The sequence below is a fragment of the Sardina pilchardus genome, chromosome 4 (genome assembly GCF_963854185.1).
Source record: "Sardina pilchardus chromosome 4, fSarPil1.1, whole genome shotgun sequence".
Lineage (NCBI taxonomy): Eukaryota > Metazoa > Chordata > Actinopteri > Clupeiformes > Clupeidae > Sardina > Sardina pilchardus.
In genome coordinates, this window is record NC_084997.1 from 4,397,149 (window position 1) to 4,415,829 (window position 18,681).

An 18,681-nucleotide genomic window follows, 5' to 3' on the forward strand; every position below is an offset into this window, starting at 1 on the left:
CAACAGCTGGGACTTTATGATGCCTGGACTGTCTAACCTAGTTGAAAATTACCCAGACAAATCTTTAATTTGGACTGCCAGCCAGGCTGTCATTGTAGTATGGGTTTGAATTGTGAGGTTTTCTAAGCATGGTGGTGGTGGTGGTGGTAGACCCACATAGCTTGTTTTTCATTCACATTTTTACTCGGTGGCTCATGCTTTATACACAAGCCATCCAGGATGCCATGGGCTATGGAAGCATGTTCATAAATGCTTCATGCTACCAACTGTTATTTCACACCAGTTTGTCCACTTGGGCTACCTGCGGTGATAGACCAAACCTGGAGCAGCAGAAGATCCAAGAGAGCACAGCCTCTACACTTGTCTTAACACTCCAGATCATGCAGCACGTGTCTCTGTTGCCCAGTCACCATGGCCTCCTACAGCAGCCCAAGGGCCCTCCACACAGATCAGGCCGGCAGAGACGGATGTCTCCCCACAAATACACAGTAAAACGGCCAGTGTTAATTTTACTCTATGAGTGTTAATTTTAACACTATTCCAGAGTTTATATAATCCTCACTCGTTAGTGTTAAAACAACACTTTCCATAGTGTTGACATATTAACACCAGCCTAGTGTTTAATAATTAACTCCATCAGAGTTTTACAATTAACACCAGCCTAGTGTTTAATAATTAACTCCATCAGAGTTTCAAAATTAACTCTGTTGGGAGTTTAATCAACTCCATCAGTGTTTCGACCAGTTTCAAAATTCACTCTACTGGAGTTTAATATTTAACTCTTATCAGAGTTTCAAAATTAACTCCATTGGAGTTTAATCATTACTAAGTTTCTAGAGCCTGGAAAAAGGTTTTGTGCTTGCAAAATAGTGAGCAGAAACGAAAAATAATCATCCTAAATAATAGACATATTAATCAAACCACAGAAAATGAATTACTTTTCTTTTTCTTTATTGACCTTTGGCATGACATGGCTAAAATAATGTGCACAGGTACAATATAGGTCACTGTTCGGCCCATAGACATTTTGTTTAGCCTTACACTTGTACAAATCATTAACTGTAACAATAAACACTTTCCTCACAATCATATGCATGGAAATGTTCAGCAAAACACTGAAATAAAACATAACATAAAATATAAATTAAGAGAATTTAAATAATACTGGCAAACACTGGAATTTCATCCTTGACTTAAGTGCAAAGAACAAATCCCTCCCCATATTCAGAGCCATCAATCTTGACCCATGTTATCGAGTACATATCGACAGTTTTGTTAAGTGTTCCGGAGGTATACCCACACTGTAACTTGCTACCTTAACATAACTTCAATGATCATGGTGTTCACATATGAAATGCAAGGCTCCCCGAGTTGTTCTTGACCGAACGCGGGGACACTCATCGCCGCAGTTTCTGGACGCCATGCCATAGCCTGTCCCACTCGCAGGGTCGTAGAAGTGTTCCTGTAAAAAAATGTAGGCAAGAACTATGATTATCACTCTGCAAGGAAGTTGTCTGCACTCAAATTTATCAACTTTTCCACCACATTACATGTTCATTTGATTATTCACTCAGAATTTATTAAATGATTTAACTCAAAAATGGAGTAGGGATGTCCCGATTTCGATCGAAATTACATCTCAATCTCATAATTCGATCTTAAAGGAAGAATCAACGATGTAATGTAGCCACACCCCAAATCTCACGTCCAACATATATGCCAAGACACACACACACACACGTGTTGGCTTGACTTGACTTGATCAAACCAAACCCTGTCAGCAGACATAGGTCTCTAAGACGCCTGGAAAAGATCTGAAAAACTTGTGAATGTAATTAAGCTGATCAGAAGTTTTCCAGGCATCTTGGAGACGTATGTGTGCTGACAGGGAACGGTTAGTTACATTAATTTATTCAAAACGAAACCTACCCATGCATTTCAATCATGTGGCTGATGGAATATTCACAAGAAGTCTTCTTGTGCAGTGAATCAAGGTGCTTGATCTTCTATAATCCTCCATTATTTCCTCTCCCCCTGAACTCTTTTCCAGAACCTCCTGGACCATCTATACATAAAAGAGAAACAACAACAGTGATACACTTGCAAACAGAAAACATACCTGCACCTAACTCCACAATACAAACAACCTAGGGTCTATTTATGGTAGTATGGTAGCAAAATTACATTATTTGGTGGAGTTTTGAGCCAGACCGTTTTTTGCGTTAATACCAAATGGGTTTGCAGTGAAAGCTAAGGCGGCAGCTAGCATATCAAAAGAGAAACGCTACTTTATACCACTGAGGGTCTCTAGTGACACAACGTGCCCGCTGATTTGACACTGAACAGAACAAGAAGCCAGGCTCCCGCATTTTAGAGACCGGACAGACAAGGATTTCTCCTGGTGAGATTTTAATTTCAAATACTCACTCGTTTGGCCTTCTCTGCTGCGTCTCCTATGGCAGGTGTTATCACCTCCTGCACCAGTGGATTGATGTGCCTTGTTTGAAGAGTCCATATCACCCCATACCACTCCACTCAAAAGTGAAGAATTTGGAGTAGAAGAATCTACTAGCGCAAATTCTGCAAAAACACAACATTGGAATCTTAAAGGGTTGCTTTTAGAATTCAATAAATCTAGTCACTGATTTTAGTTCATTCAATTCAACAAAAGGGTGAGTCTAAATCTTTGTATCATCTCAGTGTCATTAGCATCAATGGGTGAATAAAAGCATGTTCAGGAAATTTAATACTAATCTAAGTTTCACATAAAGCCTCACCTTTAATGAAACTTTCAAAAGAACAGGCTGCAGTGAGATACTTTTTTAGTCCACGGTGCCGACCCTGTTAAAACAAACAAAATCCATGATTACATCAATACGACAACCACAATGATTTGACTATCAACAGTATATCAACTAACTAGCAACAGACTTCTAATAATTCCAATATCATTCACCATGACAAACAGCAGTGTTTTGTGTTCAAATATGTTGACATACAGTAGTCGCTACTGATTTAAAGCAACTTGACTGGTATTAAGTCAGATAATTTCATTAGGCAGTACTATAGTCTACACTATCCATAAAAAAATAGAATTAACATGTATGTCTGCTCAGCTCAGTTGTATGACTGATGGACTTAATATCCTTCTGCACTTGCATGCTTTAAGCTTGCATATTTCTACAAAATCTGAAATTAGTCTCAGCTGGCTAACTTACTTCTAAGATCTTTGACTTACCTGCACCCTCAAGAGTTGATCAAACCCAAATAAAACCAACAGAAACTCAGTGGCATACTGAGAATGTACACTACACCTAACCAGAGCCATATAGATACATAGATAGTATCTATGGCTCTGCACCTAACCAACCAGGCTGACCGTTACCTGCTACAAATGCCTACAAAAATGCCCTTGTGGTCACAGCTAGCGTTAGCTATCAGCTAAAACGTATAACCCGAATTAAATACAAATAGTGTTGAGTTAAATCAAACGTCAATTTGTCGACAGACTTATAATTAGGCAGTCAACGGATTCCTTAGTGCTGCTAGACGAGCATTTGCCACCACACGAGATTGCTAAGAACAGTGGAATCCTGGCTGTAACCAACAAGCTAACAGATGGTTATAACCTAACCAATCTGAAATGGTCACGTTTATGTTCTTTTGTAGTACTTGGGACACTATTCTGACATCAATATAATATTGTAGTCGACGACCAAACCTTCCCGAAATTCGAAAGGAGGTTGAAATTTTAATAGCAGCCACCGACTGTGGTAATAGCAGCTAGCTAACATGCTAACGTAACCGCTAACCGTAACCAGCTAGCTGCTAGCGGTTACGTTAGCATGTTAGCTAGCTGCTATTATCACCGTTGGTGGCTGCTATTAAAATTTCAACCTCCTTTCGAATTACGGGAAGGTTTCGTCGTCGACTACAATATTATATTAATGTCAGAATAGTGTCCCAAGTACTACAAAAGAACATAAACGTGACCATTTCAAATTGGTTAGGTTATAACCCACCGAAGTTAATGTTAGCTTGTTGGCTAGTTTACAAACAATTTTCCAGCTAGCGACCTAATATTACTTAGTAGGTAAAACACGTTGGTATGAAAATACATACTTGTGATGTTACATTACTTAATTGTGTATTTGTCGTAGTTTTCATGCTAGCTTTCACAAGTAGTGGGGAGAAATTACTTTACCTTTTCATATCCCGCGCTGAACTTCAATGGCGTCCGTCTTCTTTTCAAAAAACTGAAGGACCGGATGTTCAAATAACTCCAGCCCAGTGCGCCTACATTCACTCCCACTTAAAACACTAGCTTGCGAGTTTTAATTACACTGTAGGTGTACATGCATATTCATTTAACTCCGTAAGTTACACTAATTAACACTAGTCAACACTGGAAAAAATATCACCAAAAAATCAACACTTTTCATTTTACTGTGTACAATTAGGAGAGATCTCAGAAAAGCACAATAAAACAACAGAGAATTCGGATGTCTGCGCCCAAGCATAAGATGTGTAGCATGCTGCCTGCAGCTCTGCAAGGACTGCTATTTTCTCAGTACACAACACTGGCTCAACGTCCTTATACCATACTATATATCTATGTAGATACAGATAGACCAGATAAGATAGGGAAACCATCTGGGACCAACCATATCCATATTCCTTATCAATCATCCTGTCATATAAATCACTGTTCAGTTCATAAATTCTCAATCAAGAAACAGTCAAAGATATGCCTTGAATGAGCCAACGTTTATAAATGTGCTATTAGTGAAATAGAGATATTTAATTAATTGGTGACATTTTAGAACCACTATGCCTTGTATTTGAAATCCTGTGCTACTGACTGTAGAAGAACTACTCTGAGTAGCTTCTAAATCCAACTGTAGATTACTGTGGAAGTACTTTGTTAAAGCATTTCATCCTGAACGGTGATATCATTCATGCTTCTCTAATCAATTGGATGGGTAAAGTGGATAGTTGAGAAGTCTCTCTAGTGTTGTGTGACTGTCTGTTGCAGTAGTATGATGCATTTTGCCCCCTCTGGACAAACAATTTCAATCCTGTATGCCACAATTAATATGATATACACTTGCCACCTGACCTACATGCCTTTTAGGATTGTTTGAGAATCAGGATCTGAAGGTCTGATTCTGAGTACAGTATACCTGTGCACTTCCATAGTGAGTTAAATGAATGCTGTGTGTTGTGAACCTCGGTAGTGCAGTGGTGGTCACCTGGGAGGGGAGTACTATCAGACGCACGCACGCACGCACGCATGCACGCACACACACACACACACACACACACACACACACACACACACCTCCATCATCACTCATCTCCACCCAGACAGAGCTGCTGCTACAGAGGTGACTCGTGGAGCAGGTACGCTGCAGTCTGCAGGTGTCCGGGTCCTGCGTTGTGATCACACCTGTGGTGAAGGTGTACAGGGGTGCTCAGGGACTCCAGCAGACAGGAAACATGATGCCTGCAGGCATCAGGAACTCTTTTGTTCTGGGAGAGTGTGCACTTTGGTTTGATATGGGCTTAATTAAGTGCCAGGCAATACTGGAGTCCTATTACAGGAGCAACGATGTTATGATGTTCAGACTCACATGCATTTACGACTGCGTCTGTATTTATGGCCGTTGTGTTCTAGTGTGTGTGTGTGTGTGTGTGTGTGTGTGTGTGTGTGTGTGTGTGCTGGGGTGGGGGGGGCTGGGGTGTAGTGTCAGTGTAGAGTGTGTGTGCTAGCTCTCAGTATGTTGTCCCCTTAATTACTTAAGTGTTGCACACACACACTAGTGACACATTTAGAACTGGGGTCCATGGAGGAATGTGAATCATGTCAGCAATGTGCTGTCCTCTCTCAGTAAACCATTACTCCCTCACTGTATGATCTTAGTGTGTACACAATGACATCTGGTGCTTTATTGTATAGTGTGTAGTGTAGCTACCGCTACTGAATTGTCTTAACTGTCTTCCAGTGAGTACAACATGTCAGGTCTTCATTGGTATGACATTTCTGCTCCAGTCGTGTTGGTGTCACAATATGAGTTATTGTGCATTCCCAGGAGAAAATAGGCTAATGAGAATGTGGGTATAGAAGTCGGTTTTTGTCTTTATTGAGTGGATTTCATAACCTGGACAGCACCTTTTATGCAGAACTGTAGTTGTTTATTTATTTTTGTCCATGTGATTTGGTGCTCAATAATGCATAAGCATGAAGTAAAGATGCTCTTCCAACCTCCCTTATGAATGTGCTAGGAACCCATTGTCAAGGATATAGCTGAGGTCTTTCTCAGGAATTATTATTGTTTGGTATCTATAACCCTTTGGCTAACTTACATATTTTCATTGGATGTATACATTTCATCCCACTCATACATATGAACCAACACACACACACACACACACACACACACACACACACACACACACACACACACACACACACATTCCATTCTCCACTTCAAAGCCTCCCTGAGCCTGTGATAGTGAGCATGAGGGCATTTGATTTGTGTTTGTGCTTGTGCTTGGGTTAAGGTGGAGGTGGGGAGGTGGGGAGGTGGGGTCAGAACTGTCCAAGGGGAGGAGGGGCTACAATGGACATCTCAGATACATTCTCCGCTGGTCAATAACAAGGAGGAAGCTCTTGTCCATTGGAAAACAATAAGGTATGTGTCTCTAAACCTCAGTAAGGGGTTAAAGTGCTCTGCATGGCTTAAAAGCTCCTAAAACCTATAGGGAGTTGAAGACTCGATAGGCGTGTGCAGTAAGTAGCCATGGAAGTGCATGCAGGAAGCCCTGGCCATCAAGGTAGCGGTGGAGCAGGGGATTCCAGAGCAGGGGATGTGTGGCGCCCCTGGTGCAGCCTGCAGCCTGCATTATTGGGTCTTCCTGTGCCTTGGCTGTGTGAGGCGGAACGTGCCTCCCCGTCATTCAGAGCCGTAATGAGGTGCTCAGGGTGAGTGGGTAGCCTCGCCGCCTAAGTCAGAGTGGATCCTCAAGGGCACTCGGGAGGCGGAGATTTGTGTTGTGTTTACGGCGTGGACGCGCGTTTCACTTGGCGCAAGCCTCTGCCCACCGCCCCGGTGGCTCCTTTAAGTCCTTATGGGAGCGTGTCCTTGTGTTAATGTGTCTGGGCACCAGAGGAACAGAGCCATTAGTGATAAGAGATTGACCTGCGGGGTGGAAAGGAAAACAAGCACCTGCTCGTGAGCTGGGCGGGCCGTTCCGAGCGTGGCGATGATTTAAGGCGAGCACGGACGTGACCCTCATGTTCCGAGGCTACTGTGGAATATCTGTGGCCAGCTGTGACAGGCCATGACTCAAAGCAGTGACAGTCATTTATACAACTCCTGCTCCTGCTCTTGCTGCTCTTGCTACTCTTGCTGCTCCAGCGGCTGTGTGCTTATTCAGTACTATGATTGGGAAGTGATGTGAGTATACTGTACTCTGGTACTGCTACTACTACTCTGGTACTATTCTGGTAGTGAATGTTACCCGAAGCCCCTCTCATTATTGCTGGAGGACATCAATGTGTGTGTGTGTGTGTGTGTGTGTGTGTGTGAGAGAGAGCCATGATGGACTATGCAGATGCTGACTCTGCTAACTATGCTGACTATGCAGCACATGCAAATCTAAGACAGAATGATCCCAAGCCCCTCTATTGATTATGTTATAGATTGGTGGCAGGAAAAACAATCAAATAGGACATCAAGACTTCCTGTTATCCAATTCACTGTGTCTCATTATAGATTTTTCACTTTTCACATTTCGCAAGAAGCAGAGGACTAGTTAAGTGAGTTCTTTGAAGATTTATTTAGTGGAGGTGGAAGCGGATAATATCTGACAGTCCAAGGAAGCAGCTGCTACTATTTCCAATTACTCATGTCATCTCTGCTGCTGTCAGTCTGTTTCAAAGGGCACAGTCCTGTCTCAAGGCCACCAGCCCCCCCTTCACACACACACACACACACACACACACACACACACACACACACACACATACACACACACACACACACACACACACACACACACACACACACACACACACACTAGGGCTAACCAAGACGCCACCACTCCCTGGCTCAGGCCCCTGGAGTGTGTGGTAGGGAGGAGGGGCGATTAGTTTTGGGCCTGCCCTCTCTCCCACTGCCCTGGGCCTAATTGCAGAGCAGCCATGCGTGGCATGTGTGCATGGATGAGGGGCACCTGTTGCTCTCCCAGCCAGCGCCAGCCAGCCCAGTCTGTTTTGGCAACGCTGGATTATTAAGTGTTCCCAGGATGCCGTGTGTGTGCAGCGCTCTGCATTAATAGCAGTTTCCCACTTAGACTCAGGCTAATTGCAGGGGCCAAATGAATCATCTTGAAGAATAGCGGGCCTATAAATACACCAGGGTAGACAATTTCCAGTGACATCATGAATGTCGCCAAGAAATGCCTATAAAGAACCGTTTTTCCCATCAAGGGCTGAACAATTCTATTTCATATGGAAATCCAGCTCCAGTGCTCAGAAAAGAAAGCTGAATGAAACGTATGCCCGTGTATTACCCATTTTTATGTGCAAATTTGAATTGTATTCACGTTTAAATAATCAATTTATTTGCTAAAATATGTGCAATGTTTCCAGCAGTTTGGCTTGTTGCTGTGTTGGAGGGAGTGTCTAGGAAGTTCCAATGTCCTGTCTGCTGCAGTGGTTCTCTGGTTTATTTGTGGCTACAAATGAGAGGCGGATTGTTCCTGTATGATGCTGATTGCACTCTGAAAGAAAAACAGTCATGAAACAGTGTGATTCTGTCTCTGTTTCCCATCAGTCCCTCCCCCCTGCAGAAATGGGGGGGGGGGAGGTTCCTAAAATGGCACGATGCGTGGCTCATCACAGCACTGGCGCTGCGTGGCGCGGGTTTCCCTGCAGCAGCAGCAGCCCCCTGAGCTGTGGTGAACCGCCAGGCTGAGATGGAGGAGTGAGTCAGCGGGCCCTTGATCAGCGCTGCTTGGGACGAGGCCGAGGCAGAAGCCACGCTAGGTGCTCACGCTGGCACCAGCAAATGCAGCCATCACACCCCTGAATCACGCAGACCGGCCTGTGCTATGATGGCCACAGCTGTCCCCCGCGCTGTCCTGTGCTCCTCTTTTTAATGATGGCCAGTCAGTTGCAGAGAGGTGGATCTCAGAAGTGTGTGTGTGTGTGTGTGTGTGTGTCTCCTCATGAGGCGGTTCAAATTGGCTTGATTTGTCCCGAGATGTGCTGGCTCATCTTGTGATGAGCAGGAGTGGGGGTTTTATTTATTATTTATTTCTGTGCGCCTGGCCTAATCTTCTCCCTGTTATAATCCTTCCTCATGTTGTATTAGATCAGAGAGACAGAGAGAGAGAGAGAGAGAGAGAGAGAGAGAGAGAGGGAGCAAGAGTGGCCTTTGCTTTCCCTGGTGGCTTATAGCTGCAGATTTGTCAGGCGCTGTGTGATGTGCCGGTGGCAGATCAGATCCTGCTGGTGAACACCTGCTCAGGTAGCGCTGCTGAGCATCAGGACGCAGGCCTCATCTGCCTCATCTGCCTCATCTGCATCGTCTGCCTCACAGCATCACAGAGCCTCCATTGTGCTCTACTGGATCCACTCACAGGGTTTCAAGGCAGTAGGTCTTTGGGTCTTGAGTGCTCTCTTTTTTCCTTCGCAAACCTTTCTTTTTTTTGCATCTGGGAAGCTTCCACCCAATCCTTTCAAGGTCAGTGGATTTAGAGCAGGAGATAAAAAATTGAAAGTGCCTGCCAGAATGCAGCTGTCTAAAAATGGGTCCTAAGCAAATCCAGTGTGACTCAGCATGGGGGGAACTGCTCAGTTAGTCCTCGTTTCCTCCCCCACTCAGGGGCCCGTTTAATACAGGGAGTGTTTGCTATTCACAAGGTTCAAAACTGCAGCCTCGGCATTGGGAGTCAAGTACTTGAACTGCAATGCTAAACAACCCTGGTTCCTTATCTTGGTTGTGGGTCTGGTCTGATAGTTCAGGATTGAGGTTTGCTTTGTTGCCTCTTTAAAATGGTTGACCTCCCTTCCATTCAGCACTGTTAATCTTGCTCAATCTGGGTCATGGTGCCACTGTAGCAGGAGTGTATTCTCCCTCTCAGCTAAGAGTGTGCATTACACTACAGCAAGCCAAATGAGCACGGCTGCTCACCTTGCATTTTCAAGACTTGTCTATGGTGCAGGACTAAGAGACTTCACTGGTTTGCTGGTCTGTTTCTAGTAGAGGTCAGCAACCTGGAGTGGGTAGGAGTAGGCTAGGTGCTGTGGTGCTCACCTGTTCACCTGCCCTCTCTGCTTGTGTGTTCCTGCAGGTTATGCCACCCCACAGGTTGACTGGAAGTCCAACCGTGAAAGAGAAGGGCTGATCCCCCGACCCCTGAGCTCCCACCGCCGCGCCCCTCACGGTCCCCATGGCCACAGGAGGCCATGCCCCCGAGACAGACGTGTTGATCAACCTGCATCAGGTAAAGACGCACCACAGCACTGTGCAAGGCATCGCAACGCAACACATCGCAACGCAACGCAACATCGCAACGCAACATCGCAACGCAACATCGCAACGCAACGCAATGCAACACATCGCAATGCAACGCAACACAACGCAACCCCTCCCCCAGCTTTACTTTCAGCTAGTGCATTTTCTGCCACACCATCACTCTGTTCATTTAAGATGCCAGAGAGTGTGTGTGTGCGTGTGTGTGTGTGTGTGTATTTCCTGTCATGGTTTATTGAAGAGGGTGGATGGAAGTGCACACTGCATACTGTTCTGAAGAGGTGAACTCTGTTATTGGGGCTAAGTGATCCTCAGGAGCAGCCTGTGTGATAGTGCACTGAGAGGGTGACAGGCGTTTCCATTGACCATTAAATTGCGCAAATTAAGATTTGCGAAAAGAAATGTGGTGAATGGAAACACGCACATTTCGAAAAAACTCACATTTTTCGATAAAAAGTTTTTGCGCTAGGGTGAGGTGGTATTTCGAGCGTATCGAAATTTGTATATTTCGCAAAACTGCAATGGAAACACTTTTTTCGCATCTAACGAGTCACGTGATCCAACAACCGGATGTTAGGAGGAACAAAACCGACGAAGAAGACTGTCGACAGGAAGTGGCACCGGGAGAATAATGTAAAAATTATATATTTTTATTCATTAAAAGTGTCTCGTGTCATTCTAAAATGTTGAATCCACACTCTGTGAACTCGCCAACACTTTCTCAAAAACGCTGCATACGCAACCGCTCAACTAGTTTTGTTTACCCATAGCAACAACGTTGCTATGCTTTGCTGGTTTAACGTGATGAGAACGGTGCTGAAAGAAATCTAGATTTTAGATTCTAGTTCTAGCAACTAATCAACTGGGCTGATCTACGAAATATTCCACTGACATGGCTGTGACATGATTTAAGCATAGGCCTATAACAAACTCCTGTGATTGATATGTCATTTTTAATTTTATGTTTCTGCCCCACCAAAACGTAGGCCTCCTCCGCTGATGGCTTATATAGCCTAATGACTGATAATCAGCGTTAGTGCCGTGGTGGCAATTTGAATGCATTTAGTGTAAATCTGGGTTAAATGTTGATAACCGCCATGTCTCCTAATGACTTACAGCACGCGAGAATACACGAGATTTTAATTAAGTTAGCCGAATGTAATGGAAACACCGCAATTACGAAAATTGTGATTTTCGACATTAAGACAATATCGACAAAGTTTTTGCGCATATTTGTAATGGAAACGCAGCTAGTGTTCATGTTGATCAAGTCAAATGACTTAAAGATACTTAATTAGACTTCGTGGCCATGCTGTCGCCCAGGCAACAGCCAAGTGAAGACCAGTGGCTAAGGTGGTCGAGTTACATGTTCTGGAGGTGCAGAGGGAGAGCGAGGGATAGAGAAAAAATAGAAGAGAGAGAGAGAGAGAGAGTGAGTAAGAGAGAGAGAAGAAGGAAGCCATGCAGAGAACAGTGCCATCTGCCACAGTAACTTCATAGCTCTGTTCTCTGACTGCAGTCATATGGAACACTACAGACTACATATGTGTCTACAGATGAAAGTCATGTCATTAGACTCTGTCAGGGGCAACATGGACCCAATCAGTTTGTCTAATGGTTGGAAAGCTAAATACTTTTGGCTTTACTGAGTTGACCACATTTGGAAGCATGTTTTGTGTCAAGTCTGGTCATTTTCATTCATTTAATTTTTTTTCTATAGTTTTTAGATGCTTATGGATATGGTGAAATCAGTTTAATAAAGTGTTCTGATTTAGTATCTGAGAGTGCCCACTTACTTTTTCTTGAAATCATAAACTATATTTGATATTCTTAGTTACGGGCAGCAACATCCCCTGTATTATAATGAAGAATGTGATCGTGTATCAATGCAGCACGAGAGAGAAAGTGAATGTCCTTAAATGAGCTGGCGGAAATCGGAGAGCAGAGGGCTTATTCAGTGGAGTGTGCGTTTCTTGGTGGCTGTGTTAGTTAGGGACTTATGTAAGAGTGTAAGTGACACTGCCACAAAGGCCCTGGTTAGTCCAGCATGCGGGAGATGTCCTGGCCTGTTAGGTCTGGGCCACGTCCGGCAGTAGCCACCATGTCCATGTCCCGCTGCTCTTGGCCCTGACCCAGGCTTAATGGAGCTGCTGATCCATGGCTCTGAGACACGCTGGCACTGAGAGAGCCATGAGAGGACCAGGCCCTTCAGCACTGAGGAGCTTTGCTGAGGTTTTAGTTTGCTGAGATGAAGATCTTGTTCTCTATCAATGGCACAACTGGCCATGAAAGAAACATTGTGGAACAGCACAAAATGGTTGCCCTTTGCTTCTAGCCTTCAGCCCTTATTTTGGCTCTCTGATGTGCTGTGAACTTTCTGCCATCTTTGTAAGCACTAAGAGCACCCAGACTGACCTTTATAAGAAAAACTGGAGCTCGGGTGAAACATGTTATTGTACCTCTTGACAGCATTTACTAACAAATATGAAAGATATTTCCTCCTTGTGTTTAAAAAGAAGATTTCAGTTGGTTACCAGAATATACGAATGAGGAGGTTTTGATTTGATGCATCAGTCATAAACCACAACTGAACATTTGCCAATAGGCTAATGTACCCAGTGTAGCTAGCTGAGCCATTTCTTCAATTATGCTTAATTAACTGAAGAAGCCAAAATCATGATTAAGATTTGTAATCAAAAATATTTCATCTGTAATGCAGCAACATTTGCATGTGTTAAAAATATTTTGGGAAAATCATCAAAAGTGCTGTTACTAAATATACCAAAGCGGAAGGGGAAATATTGATAAAGCATGACTGCTAATATTGTCTGTAACACCCAGTATGCTTTTTAGGGTTGGTAATGAGAAGGAAATCATTATTGATATCATCACAGATAGTTTAGTAGCATTAGTGAAACACGTTCATCTAAGGAATGTACCGTGTGTGTGAGTGTGTGTGTGTGTGTGTGTGTGTGTGTGTGTGTGTGCGTGTGTGTGCGTGGTGTATAGATTGTATTTCTCATATATTGAATTGTGCACATCTGTTTGCATATCTCTGCTTTTTGAATAGCCCCACAAAAGAAGAATAGTGAGTTTATTTCAGGCTCCCTGTAGTCTGTAGGGGCCTGGTTGCTGCTGATGAATTTATTAATGATGAAAGAAGCAACTAAAGCAGGCTGTGTTCCACAGCGAGCGCAACAGAAAGAGTCAGCTGATGGGGGACTTGCCTTCATCCCCCTTTTTGATGTCACTCTTGCTTGGGAAATGAATGGGGCTTTGCCTCTCCTACAGTGGGGAGGAGGAGGATCAGCATGCCATCACATCACCATGTCTCTGATCTCTGCTGATTAATGTGAGGGAATAAAGACTCCAGAACGCTGCCTGGCCCTGAGCTGCCCACTAACTTAATGGAACACATGCCTGGAGCCTGTGTGTTTCTTTACGCTGGCATAGAGACTGGGGCTGGAGTTGAGACACTACACAGATACTTTCATTCTATGATGATCATAGAAGATGCTACTGGACCTGTCAGTGTCTGAGTGTAGCTCTGTAGGGCTTACTAGGCTTAGGCAAAGCAAGAATTATCCTACTAGAGATCATATTGTTGAGGTGAGGGGACCTCCTAAAGGTTGTGTAAACAATTTGGACAATGTTAGATTTGTGGGAAGAGTTATAGTCTGAGGTCTGCTCTGGTCAGTCACCCATGTTGCTTTATTTTCGGAGGATGTTCAGGAGGCTGCCGCGTGGAACAGGTCAAGTGACTTGGCCAAAGATGATAATGTGTTGGGATCAATTTGCTGTGAGTATGACAGAGGGTAATAGACACTGTTTAAAAAGAGATTATTCAAACCTCTCAATTTATGCAGATCAAGTACAGAAAGGTGTCTTCTTATGAAAAAAGTCATAAGTTATCTCTACTTTCAAAGACTTCCTTTAAAGCCTGGTGGATTTTCTTGGTGAGAATAAAATCCAAAAGCAAGTTAAAATTGGACTACTCCCAATTTACACTTCTCCATCGGTTTCCTTCACAGCTGATTACACACTGGAATGTACTTATAAAATGTCAGACCAATTAAGACTCAACAAATTCTAATGCAATTAGCTAGAGGGACACATTTTGAAGCGTTCTGCGATCTGCTATCACACATCACACTCAGAAACAAAGGAAGTACAGTTCGCCAAACCTATGGCAGTCACATCCTTGGCTCGGTTAACTTCTGCTTTTGCCATTCCCATTGGAGACAACTGTTTCCACTTGTGAAAACACATGAGGCCATTTGAATGGCCGGATAGTTATTTCCAACATGCAATAGATGGTTTAGGAAAAAGCAATGGCAAAACGCAGTTTATGTGTACGATGGCACAAAAAAATAGATGCTTTAGAGGGAAGTGTATAGACATGCATGCACAAAAGTGAAAGGGGTGGTTCAAGTTGGGCACAGGGTTTGGTTCAAGCTGACCAAAAGCATTGCTAGACAATTCCCTCAACTGAATGTTTCAGATGAGATTACAATGTAAGAAGATGCCAATATTGCCATGGGTTCTGGATAATGGTCTTTTGGAGTGCTCTTACAAGGAATAAACTGCAGTGCTTCTTTTGTTGTTCTGAACAATTGCATCTGTTGCTTAATTGTAGGTTGTCAAGAGATTCTTTAAAATGCTCAAGCCGCATCCTTTCAAGCCATTATATTTTTAATCAGGGTATATGATTCTGAGCCTGTAAGGGGTTTTGATCACTTAAAGAAGTCATGTCATACACTTTTCACTGCAAGATTTTTATTTCAAAATATCTTGTCTCTCATGATGTTCTATAGCATGCTCTGAAAAATGGGCTGATTTTGTGGCTGTGCTGTAAAAGAACGCACCACCGTTTTATGAAATCATCTCATCTTAATCTGCATTGACATTTGTGCTCACTGTGAATATGGAGGCCACAAGAAGTAATTAGGGATATTTTTTTTGTTGTTGGCTCACTTTTGCTGATGGCATGCTATCCAGCAGCAAGAGATTCACTATGCTAAGCTAGTGGGGACGCTGCTGGATCAAGACATGCATGCACGGAGACAGAAATGTTTTTGCTCATCTAACTCAAGGGGACACAGTACATAACCCAAATTCATCAAACGGTAGCATGTTCCTTTAATATTGAAAAATACCATTTAAAAATTGACATTCACACGTTTGGGCAATTCATTTTTTAAGTATCGGCTCAAATTCAGGCACCGGTAGGCCCACTGTTTTATCTGTTTAGCACTGGAATCGGATGAAAACGATACTCAACCCTATCCTCCTCATGCGTTGTGAGTCCCAGCGACTCTAGTTGCTTTCACTTTGTCACTGTGTTATCTCTTATCAGCTTCGATGGCTTTCCGCAGGTCGTACCTGGATATTCTTGTACAGATCCTTTAAATGTGGTGTGTTCTCTCAGCCTCAGGCAAATGTTGCTGTTAATCCAAGGCTTCTGGTTCTGTACATGCAGAAGATGCCTTAGCCTTTATTAAGGCCTAATTGTAAATATCCAAACTTGCATAACATGAGATACATGTAGATGCTCAGATACATATTGAAATGAATAACCTAAATTGAACACATTTGTAACTTATGAGCTAGGTCCTGACATGAAAAATGGTCAACTTACATTTTTGCTGAAGTGTTCAATCTTTCAGCAGACACTCACTACTCACTACGGTGCGGCTTGTTGGAGCAGGAAAGGTCAGCTCTATTTTTAATGGAAATTAAAGTTTTCAGAGGGGAAAAACAGGTAATTTCCCCAATTTACATGGCTTTCTACTTAGGATTATTCTGGGAACAAACTGTAGACATTTTAGTGCAGTCAGTGCTTCCAGTACCCCAACTGAACTGAACAGATGAGTGGCACGTTTAGCTTGGTATTGGTTTGATGGGAAAGAGTGGACATGCTCTTATAGTGCTTTGCATCATGTGAGGCTACTGGTGACTGTATCTATCCCAGTGACAGAGAAAGAGTGCATGAAGCACAATGATGCCTAAAACACAAGAGCAGCAGGGATCCGTTTGCAAGGTTGTTAGTAATGTTTATATCTGAATAAATTCATTTGGCCTACTATTTTACTTAGATGTGGTTTATTCTAATTAACAGCCTGTTTATAAGAACAAATCATGTTAAGGTGATGTTTATGTTGAATAATCTGAACACCTGGACCAACTAAATGCAATGTCTTTCTGCATTCTGTTGCAACCAATGTCAATGCTGTGGTGCAGCGCTTCTTTCTCTGCTGTAGTCTAATCAGACTGCAAAATGTCAATAGAAGTACAGAAACCATTATTGTGTGGATATTTATATCATGGGTGACATTCATGTTCTGCTGACTGAGCATTTAACTCCAGTGGCACAAACTAGGCTGCTTCTCCTTTCAAGGGCTTTAACCTTTGTTCATTTGGAGAATATTTGAGATGAATTGCATTAGCCCATATAACATAGGTTTGCTCCTTCCCTCTTGCTAACACAGGGAAATGTAGGCATAATAATGCACGGCACCATTCTTCCTAAGGGTTGATAAATCAGACTTTGGCTATGATTGTTTGAGACGGGTGTGTTCAAATATTCCCTGCCAGAGGATAGTATGTTACTACACCTACTTGGTGTTACAAGCCTGGCTCAGAGCAAGCAACAGAGTATAGGGAAAGGCACACGCGGAGTAGCGATATATATTAGATTTATTAAATAAATAGAATTGAACATAATAGGTTTAAGTAACGTCAGTAGTGGAGTTGAACTTAGAAATAAAAGTGTATGCAATCAGTATATGAGGTGCAATGAATAAGCAAAGCAAAGTCCTAAGTCGGTGCGGGAGAGAGCAGCGGCGGTCGACCTCCAGCCTCGTCTGGAGAACTCTTTTAAAGGCCCAAACCAGGAAGCAATTACTGCGACTCCAAACACCTGCGCCCAGCTCACCTGTAGGAGACAGACGTAGGACAAACAGGAGGAGGAGCCAGGCAAAGCCGTGACATTGGTTACTCGAATGTGATTATCATATCACGTGATATTTTGTCATGCTCTGCTATATATTTTGCCATTAACAATTGTAAGCACTACTTCTCCCAAAAGTTTATCTTTGAGTCTAACTCAAGACTGCGGTTCTGTGGCCCATGGGTGACACTGGATGGCTATGATGGCTGTTCTAGTACAGGAGTGTGTTGCCGTTATCTTCAGATCACCTGTTGAGGTTTTCTGTTGTCCATTAGTTATGGTTTGCTAAGGTCTCTTTTGGGCTCTTTTGAGAGCATCAGGTCTGAGTGTGTGGAAGATCCACACTATATTATATTATAGAATGCTTCTCGCTATTGTATGCGTTTCATGTTGCCTGCATGTCATGCAGGAAAGCAGAAATAATCTGAGTTTGTTTTTATTTTCTTGTACAAATCCACATTGACATAACCTACACATTATCTAGGCCCTAAGGTATGTCAAGCTGTACTGAGAGTAAAGCCTTCTCAATGTTTAAAGACTAAGATGAACACATGTAGTTAATTATCAGCGAGATTTTCTGTGAATACTTTGTCAGATAATTCAGCTTTGGTTTGAAAGGCCCTTTATGCTCAGCCTCTTATCTCTGAGAGCTGGAGTCATGCTCAATCTTGCACCTGCTCAGGAGTTACCATTGGTTACCAGTAGATTAGAATGGGCCTGCTATGCACAGCCACCATCTCTTCCCATATCCTCTGTTACCATAGCTCCATTGTCTTGCCAAGTGTGGGGGACAGATCCCTTGTTTGTATTTAATTATGCTTTTTACTGTGTGCCGTCAGACCAGAGGTACAGAGATGAAATATTGCAGCGGAACGATGAGTCATCTGTGAGCCCTGTGGAAAATGTCCTTCCCTCTGAATCTCATCTCTCCCTCTCTCCCTCCCTCTCTCCCTCCCTCTCTCTCTCCCTCCCTCCATTTTCCTAGTGCAGGGTCAGCTGAGTGTGCAGGAAGGGAGATGTATAGGAGAATGGAGTGGGGGAGATGGCCAAGGAATCGTTCTCCTCTCGAGGGTTTAATGGCATTATTATTTTAATTGGTGCTTATCACGCTAATTGGCCTTCTGATAAGTCCCATTCCCATGGTGTTTGTCATATTAGTGTGGTGGCTGTTTGCCCCTGGATGGCAAA

At 43.2% G+C, this 18,681-nt stretch overlaps 1 protein-coding gene and 1 long non-coding RNA gene across 2 annotated transcripts in view; one reads left to right on the forward strand and one right to left on the reverse strand.

Annotated features, from left to right (window-relative positions):
• Positions 1-1,361: 1,361 nt before the first annotated feature.
• Positions 1,362-4,451, reverse strand: LOC134077730 (uncharacterized). Its single transcript, XR_009938745.1, has 5 exons — positions 4,205-4,451; positions 2,778-2,841; positions 2,428-2,580; positions 1,930-2,065; positions 1,362-1,462 (listed from the first exon to the last, which is right to left on the reverse strand). It is a non-coding gene; the product is annotated as an uncharacterized LOC134077730 (long non-coding RNA).
• A 2,208-nt stretch (positions 4,452-6,659) lies between these two features.
• The window catches only part of slc4a3 (solute carrier family 4 member 3), a 39,260-nt gene continuing 27,238 nt past the window's right edge, over positions 6,660-18,681 (forward strand). Inside the window, exons 1-2 of the mRNA XM_062533768.1 lie at positions 6,660-6,695; positions 10,363-10,515. Of these exons, the coding sequence (XP_062389752.1) occupies positions 10,462-10,515 (54 nt within the window). The 5' untranslated portion in view covers positions 6,660-6,695; positions 10,363-10,461. The remainder of the gene's footprint in view (positions 6,696-10,362; positions 10,516-18,681) is intronic.